Genomic DNA, 19,540 nt, shown 5'->3' with positions numbered 1-19,540 from the left:
AAATTCAGAAATCACTGTTTTCATAAATCAGTCGCCAAAGTACAAATTGACATTCTTCTCAAAGTTGGCTATCACTCCAATTCTTGTCTCATATTATTGTTCCGACCCCTCCTGAGGGGGGGGGAGGAACTATATACTCAAATGCGTTTTTTTTGTTCAGTCAATTTTGGCCGATCGATATATTCATCGTAGAGAGTTGAGACTGTTTCATTAGAAAGCTTGTCCAGCGTAAAAAATGGAATTAAAAAGATTTTTTGATTTTCGTTTTTGACAGGGAGATATAGAGGTTTCAACTTCCGAGAAAATAGAGTGAATTCCGTTGATTTCTTTCACCTTTTTTCGGCATTTTTGACGAAAATTTCGCCCATTCTGATGAAATTTAAGAAAATTTTTCAATAAATGTTGCTAATTTTACGTTTACAGTCAAATTATATTGTCGGCTATTTTCATTGATTTTTTTGTCACAATTTCTGGTTAAATATTTCACAAAATACAGACTTTTTCATAAAAAACAGCAAGAAATAAGTTTCTTTAGTCCACTCTGATTAAATTTGCATGAACTGCACACCCAAAAACCACTAACACAATCTTTGTAGACTGAAAAAAAGGGCTAATTTCACTTCAACTTCCGTTGAGAGTGCTCTGTAAATAAAAGTTTGCTGATTTTGCTAACTTTATTCGTTGATTATCAAAAACGCAGCATTTATTTTTAATTTTTTAACTAACAAAATATCTATATCAATGATATTCCAAAAATTAAATATCCTAACGGACAATCAACATTAGCAGGACTAGTTCTGTACCAATCTTGGACCGTTACAATCCAAAAATAATTCGGATTGTCGTCGGTCGGTTTTTTATTAAAAAAAATTCGATCTTTTTTATATTAATTAAATAACAGAACATTTCAAATCAAAGCTCACTAGTGATAGGTCCTATTGGTTTCCTAATAAACTCACAATTAATTTATCTAGTTGTTTGCTTGAAAGCTTATAGTCGTTTTGATTTTCAAAATATTTGATTTTAAAAAAAAAATGGCTTTTTGAACTTTGCCTCCATTTTTCTCTTATGTTGGTCAACTGTAGCTTAGTGTCAGCAATCAAAGAGTGCTCCTTCTTTCTGCTGAATTTAAATTTAGTCTTTATTGTGGTGTTATGTCTTAAGTTATGGTGTTCTGGCTTTGATACTACTAGATTTTCCATTTTTTTTTTAATTTTTAGTTATTTTCCCATTTTTCATGTATTCTAGTTTTGTCCAATTATCACGTTATTGTCAGTTCATATATCACATTTTTTGCGTTCAAAATAACGCACAGATGATAATATTTTAATCCTTACAGATATAGATTGTGGTTCTTTACCGCTTCGACAGTACTTTCTCGAAGAATTTAATTGAATTTTTTTTTTTAATTTTGTCTCTAACTGTCGTTTTTACTTTGTCTTTTTAGTCGTATTTAATTTCCTGTACAATGACATGCTTGGACTGGCTTTTCCTGGAAAAGGAGATGAGCCGATGTTCTGATATCAGAAGATAGATAATGGCTTTCATGACTTTGAAAACAATTGTTTTTTTAAAATGAAAAAAAAAAACATTTCATCTTCGCAATTTTGTTCCTTTTATTGTCTGTTTGTTACCTGGTCTCGTTAATTAAAGGCTAGAGATGACATTAATTTTGTCAGGGGAAGGTGTTAAAAGGGATTGGTGTCATAAAATCTATTGTTTTAAGAGAATTCGTTATGACTTTACTGGCTTCCACACGGGTTTTTCACAATAAAAATTAAAAGAATTTTTTATTTTTTGTCAAATTTGACGTTCTTTTTGTAGACGTAAGACATATTCTGGATAATTGAAGGTCTCAAGTGATTCCTTTGGAAGAATGGACGAACCTATTCAAATTTTTCATATTGCAATTAATGGCTTTTATGTCTTTGGAAATAATTTTTTTTCGAAAAAAAAACAAGTATTACATAATTTTGCATCCCATCGTTTTTGTCTAATTGTTGCTTATTTTCATTAATAAGCGGCCACATAATACATAATCGGTGTTCCACAAAGGTCTAATCGAACATATTTTGGGGGCCAAAGTATGGTTTTATGGCTTCCAAAGCATTTTCTGGCAAGTTTTAATTGATTTTTAGTTTGTCGTCTATTTGTTTTTCTTTTTGTAACTGCAAAAAAAAATTGAATACCAAGAGTTCTTAATTCATTTCTATAGAAGCATTGGTAATTGTAAACATATGGGATATTTTAGTTGCTTCCTAATGGTTTTCATTAATTTGAAATTAATTGTTTTTTTAAAGAAAAGTTCAGTGAATTTTCTAACTTTAAAGTTTCTGTTCTTTTTTGTCTAATTGTTAACAAGCTTTATTATGAACTGGTGAATAACCATTTTTTTCTAGTCATTCACAAGTTATTTTGTTTATTTTCAGTTTTATCTGACGCTATTTTGACTTTGTTATTAAGTTTTGTTTTTTAAAACGGACATAATTTTTTTGATGTAATTAATGTTTGTTGTTGTTGTTGTTTGATTTTGCCGTTCGTCTTCGCTCGCATTCTTAATATCGGAATATTTCATCAATCTATTGCATTATTTTTTACTCCACTGAGTTGTTTGCTTTGGAGGCTATCTTTTCGTTTATACACCAGTTTTTTTTTTAAATTACTTGAATTTTTTGTGTTTTTCCGTCTGTTCCTCATTTGGTAGACAATTATGCCAAAATTGTGGATGAGCGGGGTCGGAACCTTATGTGCGATCGCACATTACCGAGCCGCCTTGTTCGCTAATAAAATATTTTTTGCATAATTTTGCTTTTTCTTAAGACGCAACTCGATGCAGATCAGTTGTTATAGTGTTATCAGTTGGCTGCGGTTTTTCAAAATAAAACTACGTGTGTCACTTTTTATTTGGTGCATACTTGAAAAGTTGATATTTTTTTGATTTTCTGCTGAAGATGTACGGCGGGCCAATATTGTTCCTCCCGAGGACAATGTTTCTAGGGACATTAAAACCTTAAGCAAACTTATTTGCTTTGTCCACCTTTTTCACCCCTTTTAATTTAACCCCATATCATTTAACCCCGATTTATTCACCCCTCTATCATCTAACACCTTTGTCATTTCACCCCGATTTTAAACTGTCAATCAGTAAATTATTCACTTGCCCATGCCTCGCGGGCCATGGCCATGTGTCAGCGACCCGCAGGATTTGATATGAAAATATCACAACCGAACATTGGATTAAGTTATCCACTTAGTTATGACAAAACATGCCTGCAATGTCAACTGACAATTGGCAGGTTGAAATGATAGAGGGCTGAAATGATTTGGGGTTAAATGACTTGTGGTTAAAGCATTCGGGGTTAACTGAATCGGAAAAGAAGTAGAAGCCTTTTGTACACCCACCAACTGTTCGGGGTGTTTTGCAGATGTGAGTGGTTTCGCTTGAACTGAAAAAAAAACAAAAAAAAAACGAAAAATAAAAAATAATAAATTGTATGCCTTTTAAATTGAGTCAACATATTGTTTTGTATATCAAACACCCAAGCAAATAAAAGGTGAGAATACAATTGGATACACATGCGATCCGTTTTGAAGTGTCTCAGCTGTTGCGGAAAAATTGATTACATATACGTTCAGATCTAACATCGTGTTTTCAATTTCTTTCTGTAATGTTTGAAAATCACGAATCACCACAGCTTCAGAAATCAACAAAATGGGGGGAAAATTAAAAAAATATATAAATATTTGTTACCTTTCTTAGACTGAGCCAATCTGCCTCCATCTTTTTCGAGTTTCAGCTCCTCCCGTTTCTGTTCTTTGCTTCCACTTTTATTCTTATCAACTGTAGTAGTTAACAAGCTCTGGTTATGTTTCTTGTTTGCGGTCGAGGCAACTTGCTTTTGATTAAGAACAACCGATGTTGATGAGGACAAAATATTCTCGTCTATTTCTTCGGATTCCGAATTTTGTTCGCTCACATCAGAAAGTATTTCTTCATCTTTCGTGTCAAATGATGACGCTTTTATCGTTTTCTGACCCGCGGCTGCTGATGATGATGTAATCTTTGTACCAGCGACAACCGATGATGATGTAATCCTCTTACTTGCGGCAGCCGAAGATGACGTAATAATTTTACTCTCGGCAGCCGATGATGATGTAATCTTTTTACTCGCAGCAGCCGACGATGACGTAATCGTTCTAGTCGCAGCGTCCGACGATGACGCAATCCTTTGACTCTTCACAGCCGTCGATGCAATCATTTTGCTTTCTGTTGCGGACGATGATGTAATTCTGCGGCTCTCGGAAACCGAAGTCGATGTAATCGTTTCACTCGCAACAGCTGATGATGCATATCTTTGTTGTCTTACAAGAGATGACAATGATGACCTGGTTCTGTTAACGACAACAGTAGACGATGAGCTTTGTTTCCTCGCAACTGTTGATGACGATGTCGTTTTTCCAGTTCTGGCAAACAGCGATGACGAAATTTGTTCATCATCTGTAGATTCTGAAAGTTCGTTATCATCCTCGAAAGCTGATGACCCGGAGTTCTGTTTGCGCAGGACAACAGCCGACGAATTGGATCTCTGTTTGCCAGCGACAACAGATCTTGTATATGACAAGACTGGTTGAGCCATTTCGTTTGTCGATTCCAAAAATTGTTCATCAACAAAAGCTGCAGATAACGAGCCTGACTTTGCCATGACCGCCGACGTTGAAGAGCTCCGATTGTTCTGAGTACCTGTTAATGACATTGAACTCCTTTTGTTCACGAGACCCGTCGCTGAAAATGTCTGTTGATCACTTACGATTCCATTTGAAGACGATATCTTCTCAGTCATGAGGGTCGCAGAGGTCGAACTCTTTTTTCTGACGACGGTCGATGACATCTGTCGGCTTTCAGTTGCAGAAGATGACGTGCTTCGCTTGATGAAATCAGCAGACGATGTCTGCTGGCTTTCAACAGCCGAATTGGACAGTATTTGTTCAGGCGACGCACTTGTCGATTCCAAAACAATTTCACCCTCGGGAGCTCGAGATGAAAAACTGGCCTTTCCTCCGCGAGCAACTGAAGTTGAAATTTCATCACTCTCAAAATCAGTTGATGACGAGTCCTGTTTGCTTCGAACAATCGTAGAAGATAATTTCTGGTTCTTCACATCAGCAACAGAGGTCAACGATGTCTTTTTACTTGTCTCAGTAACCGAAGTCAATAAAATTTTTTCGTTCACGACAGCCGACCTCAGATTTTTTGCAGCAGTTGAAGAGGACATTATCTTTTTGTTCACAACAGTTGAAGTCGTTTCACCGCCACCGTTTTCGATCGTCATTGGCGTCAAACTCTGTTGACTACCGAGTTCTGACGTCATTAAAATTTTTCTTTCTCCTTCGACGCTCGACAAGTCATGTTCGTCAACTTCTGACAGCGAAACTTTCTGTCCGTGGGACACAATTGACGAGGAGTTTAATGTATGTTCGCTTGCGAATTCCGACGACGAAGCTGATGCCAGCGATATTGACGACGTTGAAAGCTTCTCGTCGTCGGCAACTGCTGACATTATCGCTTTTCTTCGGCTTGTACTTCTGGACAATTTTTGTTCGTTCGTCACAACAATTGACGAAGTTGCAGCTTCCTTAATCACGACAGAACTCGAAGAAATTTTAGAAGTCGCCATTTTTTGTTCCTCACGAGAAGCGTAGGAGAGTTTTGAGCTTAGTTCGTATTTCATTGTATTGGTTGTTTGTAGCTTGTAGAATTTGTTTTCCTTCTAGTTTCAGTTCAGCAAACTTCCCTTGGCAGAGCAAATTACTTCCAAGAATATCACCCACAATTGTAAGTCCACTTAATTCAACCAGATAGCTGGAAAGCAATAAATAGCGATAAACTGAACAAACATTTCATGTTTCGCGGGTTCCACGTGGAAACGGTTTGAAATTTAATGAATTTTAGGAATTTACCTCAAAATCCAACTCGAAATTTTGTAAGTTTGACCCAAGTTACACAAAATATGCTTTTGATTTTGGACTAACTTTTGTGGAATTTGGGCAAAGTTTCCACAAATTGGGCTAAATATTTGGCGTGTTTTCCTTGCTTAGTCCAGGTAACTTTTCCCATATTTTCCCAAATTGGGCAAAGATAACAGTTTCCTTGGGCTGCGATCCCGTTTTATGTCCAAACCAAATCCTCAGCCAGGTGTTGCAGTGAACAACCAGAACTTTAATTGGATCTCCCCAATTTTCATGTGAACAAAACCCAGTTGGTATCAGAGTTTGAGCCCAAATTAAACAAAGTGTCTTCAAAGAGAGCCAGAACCTTATCAAAACGTCAATATTGGTCTGTACAAATTTGCTTTTATGATTTTATTGAAATTTTCTATTCCTTAAAATTCAGCTCCGTTTTCTACTTTTGAGTCCAGGTGAATGCAACGCTTTTATGACTAAGAAACTTTGAATGAATTTCATGAGACATAACGTGCGTGGGAGTTTTGTTTACAAAACAACCAGGGTAAATTTGTCCCTTCAAAAGTTATGAACGCTAATTTGAAACAGAATCAAACGTAAGGGTTAAGTATTATAGATTGCTGTTTGATTGCTATTTTCATCACGCCGCCAAGGTATGACGAAATTCAAATTGGCTGATTTTGAAAATTGATCTTCAGTTATCTTCAATTTGCTCGATTACTCAATTTTTATCAATTTGGCAAAAAAGAGAGCTCATATTTCTCATCTAGTTTTTGAAAAAAAAGATCCCCGCTCAACTTTTAGTTTTTAAATGAAATTCAAGTTAAATAATGCTGTATTACATGAATCATAGGAAATATGAGCCGACTCATAGAAATTTTATTTATACAAATTCTACTGCATCTTGAAACAATTATAAGGAATTCTATAAACTTCAAGCTTACTGATTTTTAGAAAAACTATTCAAATAAGTTACAACCCAAGTGTCGCGTCATATGACAAAAATAAATCAATGTATTCAAAATAATTCAATGTATTCAATGTTTTTTTTCGAAATATGAAGCAAAAAAAACAAATATAACTATTCTCAGAAGAAAAACCACAAAACATAGTTTATTCGACGAGTCTGGAAACAAATGCTGAAAATAAAAATTAATCTAGAAAAAATCCAGGAACACAAAATATTGAAATATTTAACTCTTTGTCAATTTTGATCTCACGAATTATTGAGTTCGATAGAAATTAATTATATATTTGATTTTAATTATTTTTCATTGCTTGAACTTGAGCCTCTTTTGAGGGTTACCAACCTACAGCAACGAGATTCCTTTCAAGCTTTAGATATGCTTCGATAAAATATTTGTAACCTGGTAATTGGGTTAGAGAGGACCGAAGGTAATCTTTGGTAGCGGAGAGTTCTATTCTGCATTATCGACAACTTCATTTGTTGATGCTTAAATTCACTTAATGCCAAAAGTTTAAAAAATCTATTTGATTGATTTTGTACTTCATAATTGATTGATTCAAAATACATTTCAACCATTTAGATGTCAAAGAATTGCTGCTATTTGTTAACAAAGAAAGTTTTAGTTTGTGATGAGTTCCAATGGATAGCTTCCTATAAATACAAATTTCAACAAAAAGTTGTGAAAATTGTGAAAAAACGAAAAATAAATCTTTTTTTCACAACATCACACAAGTTTCGTTAAATATGGAGATGAGAAAAAGTATATGCTCCCCAAAGTGCAAGAAATTGAATAAACAAAGAGGACACTCTAACAATTTCGTTGACCACAAGTTAGCAAATTTTGACTGCTTAACTGATAGCACAATTTATTGTTTTGTTCAATGGTTAAATGTTTTAGTGTGGTCTGTTAACAACAATTTGCTTCTAACAACTGTTGGAACCCTCTAAAATTACCTGTCAATGATAAATTGACAGATAAAGCTTCAACGAGCAGTCGAAAAGTGTGCGTACGATGCATAGGAAATGGTTCATATGATTTCTGTTTTCAACGCAAAATTGTGTTAATTTTTCCGACCCCACTTGTGGGGGGAGGAACTATATACTCAAATGGGTTTTTGTTCAGACAATTTTGGCCGATCGATATATTCATCGTAGAGAAATGTGAGTGGCAGCATTAAAAAGCTTGTCCAGCTTAGAATCCGAATTCAAATGATCTTTTTGAAATTCGATCTTTTCGTGGAGTTATCGAGGTTTAAAGTTTCATGTGAACACAGGGTGTGTGGTTCACTTTTGATCACTTTTAGCGTAATTTCTGTTCGATTTAACATGTTTTCTATGAAAATTTTAATTCAAAATTACCTTTCATGCTACAAAATGAATCATTGTTAGGTTCCTTATAGAGGAAAGGCGATAAAAAACAAGTTCTGGTCCCAGAAGGAAGTTTACTATCAAAATGTTCGAATTCTATCTGAGAGCTGTTTTTTTAGAAAACTTTTCAGTTTTTTGTTTTCTTAAGTCACCTAGTGAGTAGTCACTTTTCATATTGAGGTTCCATTAATGACAAACCTCATTTGCAATCCAATGATTCCTAATGAACAGAAAATTAGCTTTCAAGGAACCGTTCAAATTTTTTTGGCTTCGACTCTGAGTGTTCGTTGATATTTTAATAAAATTTTGAATTTCTATCCAAGATTTTGTTTATTTTTTGAAGTACCATGCCATTGACACCTTCACTAAAACTGCAATAGTCTTCCTGATGAGCATTAAGTGAACATATATAGTGTTTTAAGTGGCTGTTAAGACTATATAAATAATTTTTGGAATTTTTTTTTTGAAGATTAGCCGATCTTAAAGCGAACATTTTTCTGCAAAATCTAACTCGGACTGAGTAATGACAGTAACCCCGTTTTATACTGCAACCAAAATAATCATGTTAGCTGTTTTATCTTCAATTATTGGTTTTACGACTTCGATCCGACGAGTTTTTATATATATTTTTTAAATTTTTGGATATTTTTTCGTAATTTTGTTTCCTTTAGGAGTCTTGTTGCATTATTCTGATGTTTTTAGTTCCCATTGGCTCAAAGAAGACGTTAAAAGAATCAAGGACAAAGTTTTCAGATAGAGCCGCTGACTTAAATCGCTTCGACACTTTCTCCTCCCACTTTTCCAATGAATTTTTGGTTTTTGCCTGTTAATGTTATTGTGTTCATAGTCACAAGACTTAATCTGATGTCTTAGTGAAGACTGTTCAACACTAAACAGCATTTTGTTTCTCATCTAGGCATAACGTAGCGTATTGGCTGATTTGCATTGAAAGCCATTGATATTAATGTCGCTGATACTACGGGTTTTCTCAAACATTTGGTGGTTTTAAAATATTCGTTCATATTTATTGATATTTTGAAGCCTTAGAGTTAAAGAACGCAAAATTCTATTGTTGTCAGAAAATTAATTGAAAAGAGATACATTTGTTCTGAAAGGATAACTTTTTAATGGCTCCGACACCTTTGTCTCATTTTTATAGAATTTGCTGTATTCTAATTTTTATGCAGTCGTAAGATTATGAGAGGTCTCATAAGCTTCTAATTGAGGAATGAACGAATGACATTACTCTATGCATTCAGTTTATAACGAATAATCTTAAAGTTTTTTTCATTTTTTCATTTTGTCATTTGTATAGTTTTTTTTGTATAGTTTTTGTTATTCATTTCGTCAACTTTTGACTTATTCTCATCATTGAGAGATATATTCTCATCCTCATCAAACTCCTGGTAATTAAAAATTTAAATTTTTGATTGATTTCATGTCGTAATTGATGTTTTGTTTCTGGGACAATATGTAAATGTTTTATGAGTGGTCAAAATTTGTGTTCATTTTTCTCTTTTACCACATTCGCGTAATAACAGAGCCCATTTTTTTCAAATTAGGCTCAAATGAAACTATTTAAGCGTTCAGTACAATTTTAGCTCAATTAGTACTGAAAACAATTGAAATAAAAAACAATATATAGATAATAGCTAATGATTTTAATGGCTTCAATAATTTGTGTTTTCGCAGATTGTTTGAAATTTTTTTTCTGCATATCTAGTTCTTTTTTATGGCGTAGTCTAACCAAAGACGGTTCCTATCAGTTTTGTAATGACTTTTTAGTAAGTTTATTGAGAATTAACTTGCTAAAAGCTAATGATTTTAAAGACGTTTGAAGTTATTTGCTTTAAAAAATGTTGATAGATTTTTGAATTTCGCTTCCTTATTTTTTCTTTTTTACTGGTTACCTAGTCTCATTAGGGAAAAAACCAATCTGCTATATAGTTAATGTAAAAGAAAAATTGTGCAGTTAAGGCTTCATCTGATTGCAGTTTGAACTTGTTTACTAGGTGCTTTTACATTTAGATATTGATTTTTTGACGTTAAATTTTTAGTTTTGCATATTTTGTTTTTTTTTCTCGTAGTCTTTTTAATGGCAGATCTTATGAGATATTTAATGAGGCGTTGTATTATGTAGTCCAATAAGTAGATTGGATGTGAAACGACTTTTAAACTCAAACATCTTTTTTTATCTCTTCATTTGATTGACAATTAGGTCAAAAATGTAGATCAGCTCGGCTCGGAACATCATGTACGAACGTACATTAACGAGCCTCCTTGTTATATCAAACATGGTTCAGTAGAAGTAAATTTAGGGGCACGTAGATTTGGAGTTCAAAATGAAACAGCACTGATCTAGCGTACGATTTAATCATGGTTCTAGTTTCTTTTTTTTTCAAGTTATTATGGCCAGCACAATTTTGTGCGCAACAGTTCTTTACTTAATTTTTTATTTAAAAACAAATGCCAAAACAGCACACTATTACGTGGAACTGAAGAAAAAAATGCAAATGTTGCAAATTTCAATTTGCAAAAGAAAAGAGTCTTTGTAGATAGTAAAAAGTGATAATGATGACATGTCTCTTGGTTACTGGAGTTCTTATAGAGCAATGCTTGAGGTTTCGTTTGTTTCTTCAGTAAAAGATCAATTGGTTCTATTAAACAATTTGATTGAAAAAAATCCTTGTTTTAAAAATTTTTTAATTGAAATTTAAACGTCAGGCAAGTAAAGAGTGTTTAGATACGTCACACTCGAAAATGTAGAGCGTAATCAATTAAACTAAACATTTTATACAAGACTATGCAATCTAGAAACCTTTGATATGCGGAAGCGCCACCTTATAAGGCTACAAACATCTTTTTATGGATGGAACTATGAAAAATCTTTTCCACCAGGACAATTTGAGACCACTGTTTCATTAAACAAAATTAAAGCACAGTAACAAGCGTTTACAAGTTTGCAAAAACTGCAAAATATTAAAAAACGCTAAAAATTAGGAATAAAAATCCATTGTTGGCAAATATGTTGAAAGTGATTTTTTTCCAACAACGTACCCGACAAAAAACACAGTGTTTTTTTGTAGGCTTAACAACACGACGTATGATAGAAACCAAAAATTATTTGGATTTTTTCTGTTTCGCCCCCCCCAGCTTAGTGGGCTCATATTTTTTACACTCCCAAGCGCACGTGCTGTTGTCTTACATAGTAACGTGCTGTAAAACAACATATGATTTGTAAGTGGGGGCGTAAAACACATTGGGGTAGGGACCGAAACAGAATAGATCCAATTGTTTGATAAGTGTCATAGCCCGAAAAAGTACTGAGATAAAATAGAGATGAAATTCAAAAACTTTTTCTAAAAAATTAACAACAAAATTAGTGGAACTGAAAAAAAGGAGCCTGTACAAAAATCCTTACTATCGATCAAACTGCAGATCAAAAATTTAATTAAGTTTTTCTGAAAAATTAAGCTAAGTTCTTCTTTTTGGATTCAAAAACTGAGAAAGTGGAATACAAAATGAACTAATTGTTGACACAGTTCATGCGAATGTACTGTGTGTTGATATCTAGGTGCGCATCAAATTGTACACCAAAACTGAAAATTTTGCGAGCCAGCAAAATATATTAACACAAACAAAACAAGCTTAATTTTGGTTGTGTCTTCACAATTTTTCAGTAAAATAACAAACAACTTGAAAAGTTTTCAGGAACATTGAAACATCAACGAGAAAAAGTTGCATATAGAATTCGGAGTCCAAATTTCCCGAAAAAAATTTGAACTGAAAAGCAAATTTGATCAAATTTGCGCCTTAAAAATCAAAAATTAAGAAAAATTTATTGGCACTAAAATTTTTCTACAGAAAAAAGATTGATGCCTAGCAGTGAATCTGCTAGCCAAATTCTATATTACAGAAACATTTAAAAACAGGATAAATTTTGATTTAATTTCTCAAAAAGCCGTCTAAATTTTTGTTCCAGAACAATTTCTAGAAAACCATCCTCATCTAAGTGAACAAGTCAACTGTTTTTATGTTTGCTCTAATGGCTAATTTGAATAAATTGTTCCAAGGAAGCATGTTTGTGCAATTTAAAAAAACGAAAGAAAGAAGAGTTTTCGAAAGAAAACAGCAAAAATTTCAGCCAGAAAATGGGTTCAAAAAATCGATCAACCCTCTTGTGTTAAACGCTAAACCAAAGAGACTATCATTAACGATTCGATTCATCTAAATTGACAGATTCTCAAAAAACTAGCAGAAAAAAAGGAGATAGCAATCAGTATCCATCCGTTTGAAAAGTGACGCAATGTGGTAGCTATGCAATCAAATTACCGTCGAATAAAAAAATGTTTTTCAGTTTCACCAGCAGAACATTTTGTTACTAGACGTTAAAAAAACGCCGTGCTATAGTTTACAGCAAAAATGACTTGGCACGAAGAAATTTTACACTTTAATAGCAAAATATCGATTACAGCAGTTTTTTTATACAGAACCAGTAATGATTTTTAGGCTTATCACTTTTCGCTGTGAATCCTATCTTGATAAATTTAACTAAATGTTCCAATTTATATTTTTCACTGTATGTATCCATAAACATAATTGGCTCAAGGACGCTCTGCAGTGTCCCTTCCCAGATACCTTTCCCAAACTCAACCAACAACACTGCAGTGTTAATAGTCAATCAAAAGAGGAAGAGACCGAAAACTCTCAAAAAATCGAACAGATGTATCCATTTTAAAAACGCTTTAAATTTAAACCACTGTACAAATTTACAAAAAGTTCTCAAAAAAAGTCCGATAATGTTTATCATTAGGACGACTTAAAAAAAGAAATACCACAAAACCAAAAAACCCAAGAATTAACTACGAAAAGAACTCAAGCATCTATTCTTTCAGCTTTCTGTACATTTTTAAACAATAACAGTCAAAAAAACGTCAGATGAAAACTGAACCAAACAAAAGCGGGCCTCTGTTTCACCAGTGAACATATGAGACCAGTCTTTATTGTTAACATCTAGACAAAGAGAAACAAATAGGGCAAAGTTAAAAATTGCGTTTTTATTTTTGTAGAAGAATTAAATTCGAGGTTATGAAAATCATTAGCTATAATCTGAAAAAATAAATAGCTTCAATTTACTTCGCATAGAAAGTTGTTGAGAACAGTCAATATCCCGAATGTCAAACAATTAAAAAAGAACTATTAAAGACAAAAAACGAAAATTTTGTGAGAGAGTGGTGTCGAAGCCCATAAAATCACAATCTATTAAATTCGGATATTAGACTCTAAATAAAACCAACTGCGCCTACAATGACGCATTTAATGTGAAATTTGATGTCTCATTGATGTGGTTATATGACAAGACAATGAAAGAGAGCCTTATAAAAAAACCCGAAAATAAACAGAAAGCTTACGAAAACCTGCAGTATCAAAGCCAAAAATCTTCTTCTTAATCGATAAAACAGCAATGAAGACCATATTATAGTTCATTTTGAAGAAGTTGCGACTTCTTTGTTTGCTAAGATAACGATAAAAAACAAAGTGACAGAAAAAGATACATAAAAAATGAATTCTAAAAATTATTAACTTCTTTTGAAGCAAAAGGCCGTAACAACCGCATTTTTCAACTAAAAAAGTTAGTCAAAAGAATACAAAATAACAGCGAATATAAGCAGTACGAACTCAAAAAATCACCAACAATTTTCCGCAATTAATTTTGAAGCCAAAACATCCATAAGGTTTTCGCTGAGATTAAAAAGTATGTACACAGACGTTCACTTGCACTTTATTTCATTTTTGTCAAAAAATGAGTTTTGATTTGAACTTATTCTGGTCTGTAATTAGCAAAACAAAAATCTTGCTATGGCTGCTCGTCTATTGAAACAAACAGTTGCACCAAATTTTACCGAAATAGCTAAATTGACATAAAGTCAAAATATCAAAAAATGAAGATTTTTGGATAATTATCGAGTTATGGTAGCGCAACACCATTATGTATCAATTGTAAGTATATTTGTTCTTTATTAGTTCATTAGATCTTTAATAAGACCTTCGATTATTGTGAATGAGTCATAAGCCCAAAAAGAGAAGACCAATGCTGGCCAAATTAAAAATCCACTAAATGTTGCAAATCCACTTTGTCGGAGTCATGAAAATCAGAAGCGTTACTCAGAAAACATAATATTCATTCAGTGGACCTCACTTGAACATGAAAAGAACCTCTCATTAATTGCGCTTATAGATGAAAACAGATTTTTTTTTTGTATCTGCTACGTAAAAATTTAACATTATTTTAAAAAGAAGGACAAAGCCAGAATTCAATCCAAAACCGCACGGCTGAAAAACAATCCATTTTTATAATTTTGTTGCTGTAAATTTTGAACTAAAATTCCCTCCCAGTGTATAGTTTTAAGGTCACTGATCCGCATAATGATCCGCAAAGACCGTCCCAGACAAGTGGCACCTCTGATCAGACCGTCCCAGACCGAAATGACCTCTGATTAGACGAGTGTGCTCTCGAAGATCATTGTGCGCTCGAAGTGCGCACGAAGCCGCCTCCGATCAGACGAGTTCCAGACCGAAGTGACCCCTGATCAGACAAGTTCCAGACCATTGTCCAGACGAGTTCCAGACCATTGTCCACACTAAAGTGCGCTCGAAATATTGTCCCAGACCATATGCATGGATGATCTCTGCAGATCTTCAATAACGAAAGTATTGCACGAACATACATGACAATACATAAAACAGTAAGATATCAATGAAAAAAAATTTCTTAGCAATAAACGTGTCCAGATATCACCCAGGTTAAAGTCCCTAAGCGAGTATGTCCATACTGAAGATGAACGCATTGCATGGATTTATGTTTACTGAAAATCTGTACCCTCATGTCGTCTTTGAAACCAAACAATACCCAGGTTGAGGTAGCCAGACAGAAGTGACCCCTGATCAGACAAGATCCAGACCATTGTCCAGACGAAAGTGCGCTCAAAGTTTTTTTCCAGACCATGTAGTTCGAGCGCCCCGGGAACATGTGTGCGCTCGAAACTCGTCTGATCAGGGGTCACTTCGGTCTGGCCACCTCAACCTGGGTGAGGAAAAAATAATAATTTGATCGACTTCAGTTTCCAGTAAATTCACAGTAATGTACTTTTCACAGTAAATTAGTTTGTTCGCTACTTCAAAATCAAGTCGCGTGCAATTATGAAGTTCGTCACGCAAAATAAATTTTTTTGACTTGTAAAATGATTTTCAGTTCGTCAAAGTTAGTTCGTATCTTCAATTTCAGACACATGAGCTTTAAAAAAAATATCCAACTTTGCAATTTAAACATAAATCGTATGGATGATATAACTTAGAATTAATTGATCAAAAGCTAATTAAAAAGTTTATTTCAATTCTTCAGGTCTCATAAGTTTCAGTCAAGAGAGAATCTTGCTCATCAGCTCTTTCCCTTTCAATCTTTTCTCCTGTTTCCTTTCTTTGACCTAACTCATAACCATTTTTCAGGTATCTCGATTTCGAATCACCCCCTTTCACAGAAACCAGCCAGTAAGATACGACCGATAAAATTATCGATAACGTAAACATACCACATTCAAACGCAATCGCGCCTTTATAGCCCAAGAAATCGAACACGAACCCGCCAATGAAAATACTTCCGAAAGTCACCCCAGCTTTTGACCAGGTGTTTGTCCACGCCGACATTAGGAAACGATACTCGGAAGCGCTTGAAGTTGCTAATTCTTGCTCAAATACGTCGTGCAATATCACTAGACCAGCTACATATCCGGTTATATAGCTCACACCTCTCGCCAAAATAAGCCCAGAAAACAGAAAAACGTTCGAATAATGCCCAGAATAAAACAATAACACCGCGAGTAATAAACACCCCAAAATTCCCAAAACTGGTGAAATGAAAAATATTGTCCATTTAAACTTCAAGTCAACTAAATAGCCAACTAGAGGTGAAAAAATTAGGGCTAAAACTGCGTGGGGTATGAAATAAAGCCCAACCGAAGTTTGTTCAACCCCGACCACGTTCAGCAGAAATGGCGAAAAAAAGACGGCTAAAACTCCAAGTAATGAATAATTAATAGCGTATGGAATTGTACAGATTGCAATTTTTGAAGACGTACACACAGTTTTCATCATCAATCGACTGTTTTTCTGGCTACTGTTTGAAAAATCCTGGCTTTTAACCAGCGGTTGTCCCTCCGAAGTATTTTTCGGCTTGGCGATCTTTCGGTTTTCTCGCCGCTTTCGAGACTTATCTGAACGGTATTTGTGTTGAGGAAGCATGAACAAAATACACATTACAGTGACCACTAAGCCTAACGATCCCGTAACCAAATAAGGCAAGGAAAAGCCGTGAATTTTGTAAAACACACTTGCAGCGATTGGCCCTAAAATTGACCCGCTTTCGAAAGCTATGACGGTTAAACCCGACATCAGCCCAGTCCGCTCGGGGTAAATAGCCAGCAGAATTGGGAAAAGTGACGCCCAACAAGCCGAATAACCGATTCCGATTAAAATTCTCAAAATTAATGCGCTTGTTATGTAGAGAGCGTTAACATTTATAAAGGTTATAAGCCCAAAAAGGAGGTTAGAGCATGCTAATAAACCCAAACCTATCCAGAAAAATGTTTTCATGTTAATCAAATGAACAATTTGAGGGAATAAGAGCCCGCATAGAGCCGAAGCGATGTCCGAACTTCCCGAAATTAGCCCGACCACTGTTCGGGATATTCCCTTTTCGTCGGCGTTTAAAGGGAATAAGGGTTCGGTTATTGTGAGATAAATGCCGAATAGAAATTGATACGATAATGCCAAAATAACTGTCAAAATCTCGCGACAACGGTAACTCCGGTTCTCGGAATAATCCTCCATATCCACAGATTAAATACTGATTGATGGTATAGACTCAATAAATTTTTTAAAAAAAATAGATATCTTCTCTGAAAATTTAGATAATAAATGTTATTTCTGCCGTACAAATGGTGATTTTGAATTTGAAATTCTCTTTCGAAGGTCGTCGAAATGACAAAATTGAGCAAATAAGAACTTTAATTAACCTCAATCGAAAAGTATTTGTTACAAAACTGACAGCTTATTTATTGTTTGGTTTAAAATGTTAATGCTAGTTTTGAAATGTAAGTTGTGTTTCTGTACAATTATTTAGAAGGACAAATTGTTTATTTGATTGGAGAATGTGAAATATCTAGGGTGTATAAGATTATGGTAATATGGCTAATATCTGGCACGATATCTAAATCAAAATATTCATGGTGGTTTGAAGTTTTACGTTTCATGAAATGAAAAAAATAGAACTAACTGAAATTTCAGTAGTTTTAGTTATAAATATTGGGTGAAGATTAATCGAAATTAAAGCTTTCTTGCCGACCGTTTGTGAAAGTGTAAAAGAAAAACCTCTAACCAGCTGAACTTGACAGACATTTCAAACAAGGTTTACATTCCTGATAAAATAGTCTTGTAAAGCCTTCAGCCATTTATGAATTTTCTTTGAAAATGTGTCGTACAGTAGTTTAAGTTAACTTTTGGTCTATAAATAAAAACTAAATTAAGTGCAAAATTTGCTTCACTTAATTTTATCCGATCATTTTCAAACAATTTCTGATTAGGATATCTTTGAGCGCACACCTGCTTGGAAAAATTTTGAGGAGGAAAAGTTTTAGCCTGGGAAAACTTAGGTAATTCGGGCACACGACCGTTTTTTAATAAGGATAAACTAAAAACAAAACCTTTGGCATTTGTCAAGCTGTAGGCATTTCTATAATTCATTTGAGGGAGTCGAGAGTGTTCAGAAATGAAATAATTGTCTCGTGGCAAACGAACGAAGACCGGGAACCAATAGAACCTCAAAACCTCAATTTGTGTTCCAAATCAGTCAATTTCTACAGCTTAGTATAGAATTCTGTGCGGAGCCCAAAATAACATCAGGGTGGGGAACATAGCAACTCAAATTATCGTACCAAACAATGGGAAATTTAAATAGCAATCGAGTCCCCCTTCGGCGTACCATTGAGAGCTACGTTGGGTATAGGTTAGAACCCACCAACAGCGTACCAAACATTGAGTATATACAGGGGTACATGCAAAAAGCCCCATGCCCATTCCTCACACCTTATATTAATAGATGAGATTCGTGTTTCGTTATATGATTTACGGAAAAGGAATAGTTCATGTGTTGTACTTACATTTAAGAAAAAAATAAGATTTCCAACAAATTTTTATAAAATTTCTCATATTTTTTTTTAAACAGGGAGCGTGGATAACAGATATCTCTACATTTGGCAAAAATCTCTAAAAACTTTCTTGGGTTAGCAGACAGGACTTGGGATCTTTTCCGTTTGTGCCCCACCCCCCAGCTTAGTGGGCGCATATTATTTGCATCCCCCCGACGCACGTGCCATATTTTTACATAATGATTTACTATGTAATGGAACGTGCTCTCTAACTGGGGGCGCATAACGTACTGGAGGCAGGGTTACAAACAAAAAAGATCCAGGAGCCGAAATACGCTAATTAGTTTTTGAGAAAACAAAGACAACAAATATTTGGAATCTTTTCAAATTTAGCAGAAGCTGTTGTTCTTCAACTTTCGTTTCACAGAAACGGCAGTGAGCAGCTTTGAACACCGGACAATTCCGATCTCATAGTTAGACAGGCATATATGGAATTTTGTTTTCTTTTTATTATTTTATGTGGCTTTTAAGAACTCAAAACACAGAAAAATTTTGTTTTAGTGTCTAATTTCGGTGGCAAGCTGCGATGACGACCTCTGTTGAATTATAAGATGAAAATATCAAAACTTGCATGTTATTGAAAGTTTTTTTTTGCGTTTTCTATTTAATGGTTTTGACCCATTTGCTGTGAAGTACAACTGTATTTTTGAATCTGTAATATTTTTCTCTTATACCCTTCCACAGTCCGCCGTATAATAGATTACATTTCCACGATACATTAGTACATTGAAGGATATTGGATTTTACTTACTCAAATGTCCTTTAATAACCTCTTAAATGACTTAATACCAACATTTTTGTATTTCGCCAATTTTCCCTTTATGGTAATAATTGCTAACGGGCGGCAAAAACGCGCAAGCGAATTCATGATCTATTCTGTTTTGCCCCCCCCCCCATCTTAGTGGGCTTATATCTTTTACGCCCACTAAACGCGCGTGATATGTTCTACACAGTTACGTGCTATATAACAATATATAAGTTG

The 19,540-nt window shown here is 34.4% G+C and overlaps 3 protein-coding genes across 3 annotated transcripts in view; all 3 read right to left on the bottom strand.

The window, feature by feature from the left end:
* Window positions 1–5,906, bottom strand: part of LOC142343907 (uncharacterized) — a 28,678-nt gene extending 22,772 nt beyond the window's left edge. Inside the window, exon 1 of the mRNA XM_075395300.1 lies at window positions 3,752–5,906. Within this exon, the coding sequence (XP_075251415.1) occupies window positions 3,752–5,729 (1,978 nt within the window). The 5' untranslated portion in view covers window positions 5,730–5,906. The remainder of the gene's footprint in view (window positions 1–3,751) is intronic.
* Window positions 1–19,540, bottom strand: part of LOC142343916 (cullin-4A-like) — a 414,013-nt gene that overhangs the window by 158,996 nt on the left and 235,477 nt on the right. The gene's annotated exons all lie outside the window — the stretch shown is intronic.
* LOC142352646 (MFS-type transporter SLC18B1-like) lies at window positions 15,412–18,390 on the bottom strand. Its single transcript, XM_075404877.1, has one exon. The coding sequence runs from the start codon at window positions 17,180–17,182 to the stop codon at window positions 15,695–15,697; it is 1,488 nt and encodes a 495-aa protein (XP_075260992.1). The 5' UTR covers window positions 17,183–18,390; the 3' UTR covers window positions 15,412–15,694.

The sequence above is a fragment of the Convolutriloba macropyga genome, chromosome 1 (assembly GCF_964194025.1).
Source record: "Convolutriloba macropyga chromosome 1, txConMacr16.3, whole genome shotgun sequence".
NCBI classification, from domain to species: Eukaryota; Metazoa; Xenacoelomorpha; order Acoela; family Convolutidae; genus Convolutriloba; species Convolutriloba macropyga.
The sequence above is the reverse complement of the archived record's forward strand: the minus strand, read 5'-3'. Positions and strand labels throughout refer to the sequence as shown.

What these genes read in the sequence shown, in the direction of transcription:
- LOC142352646 (XM_075404877.1), bottom strand. Translation starts at nt 17,182, where the DNA reads ATGGAGGATTATTCCGAGAACCGGAGTTACCGTTGTCGCGAGATTTTG.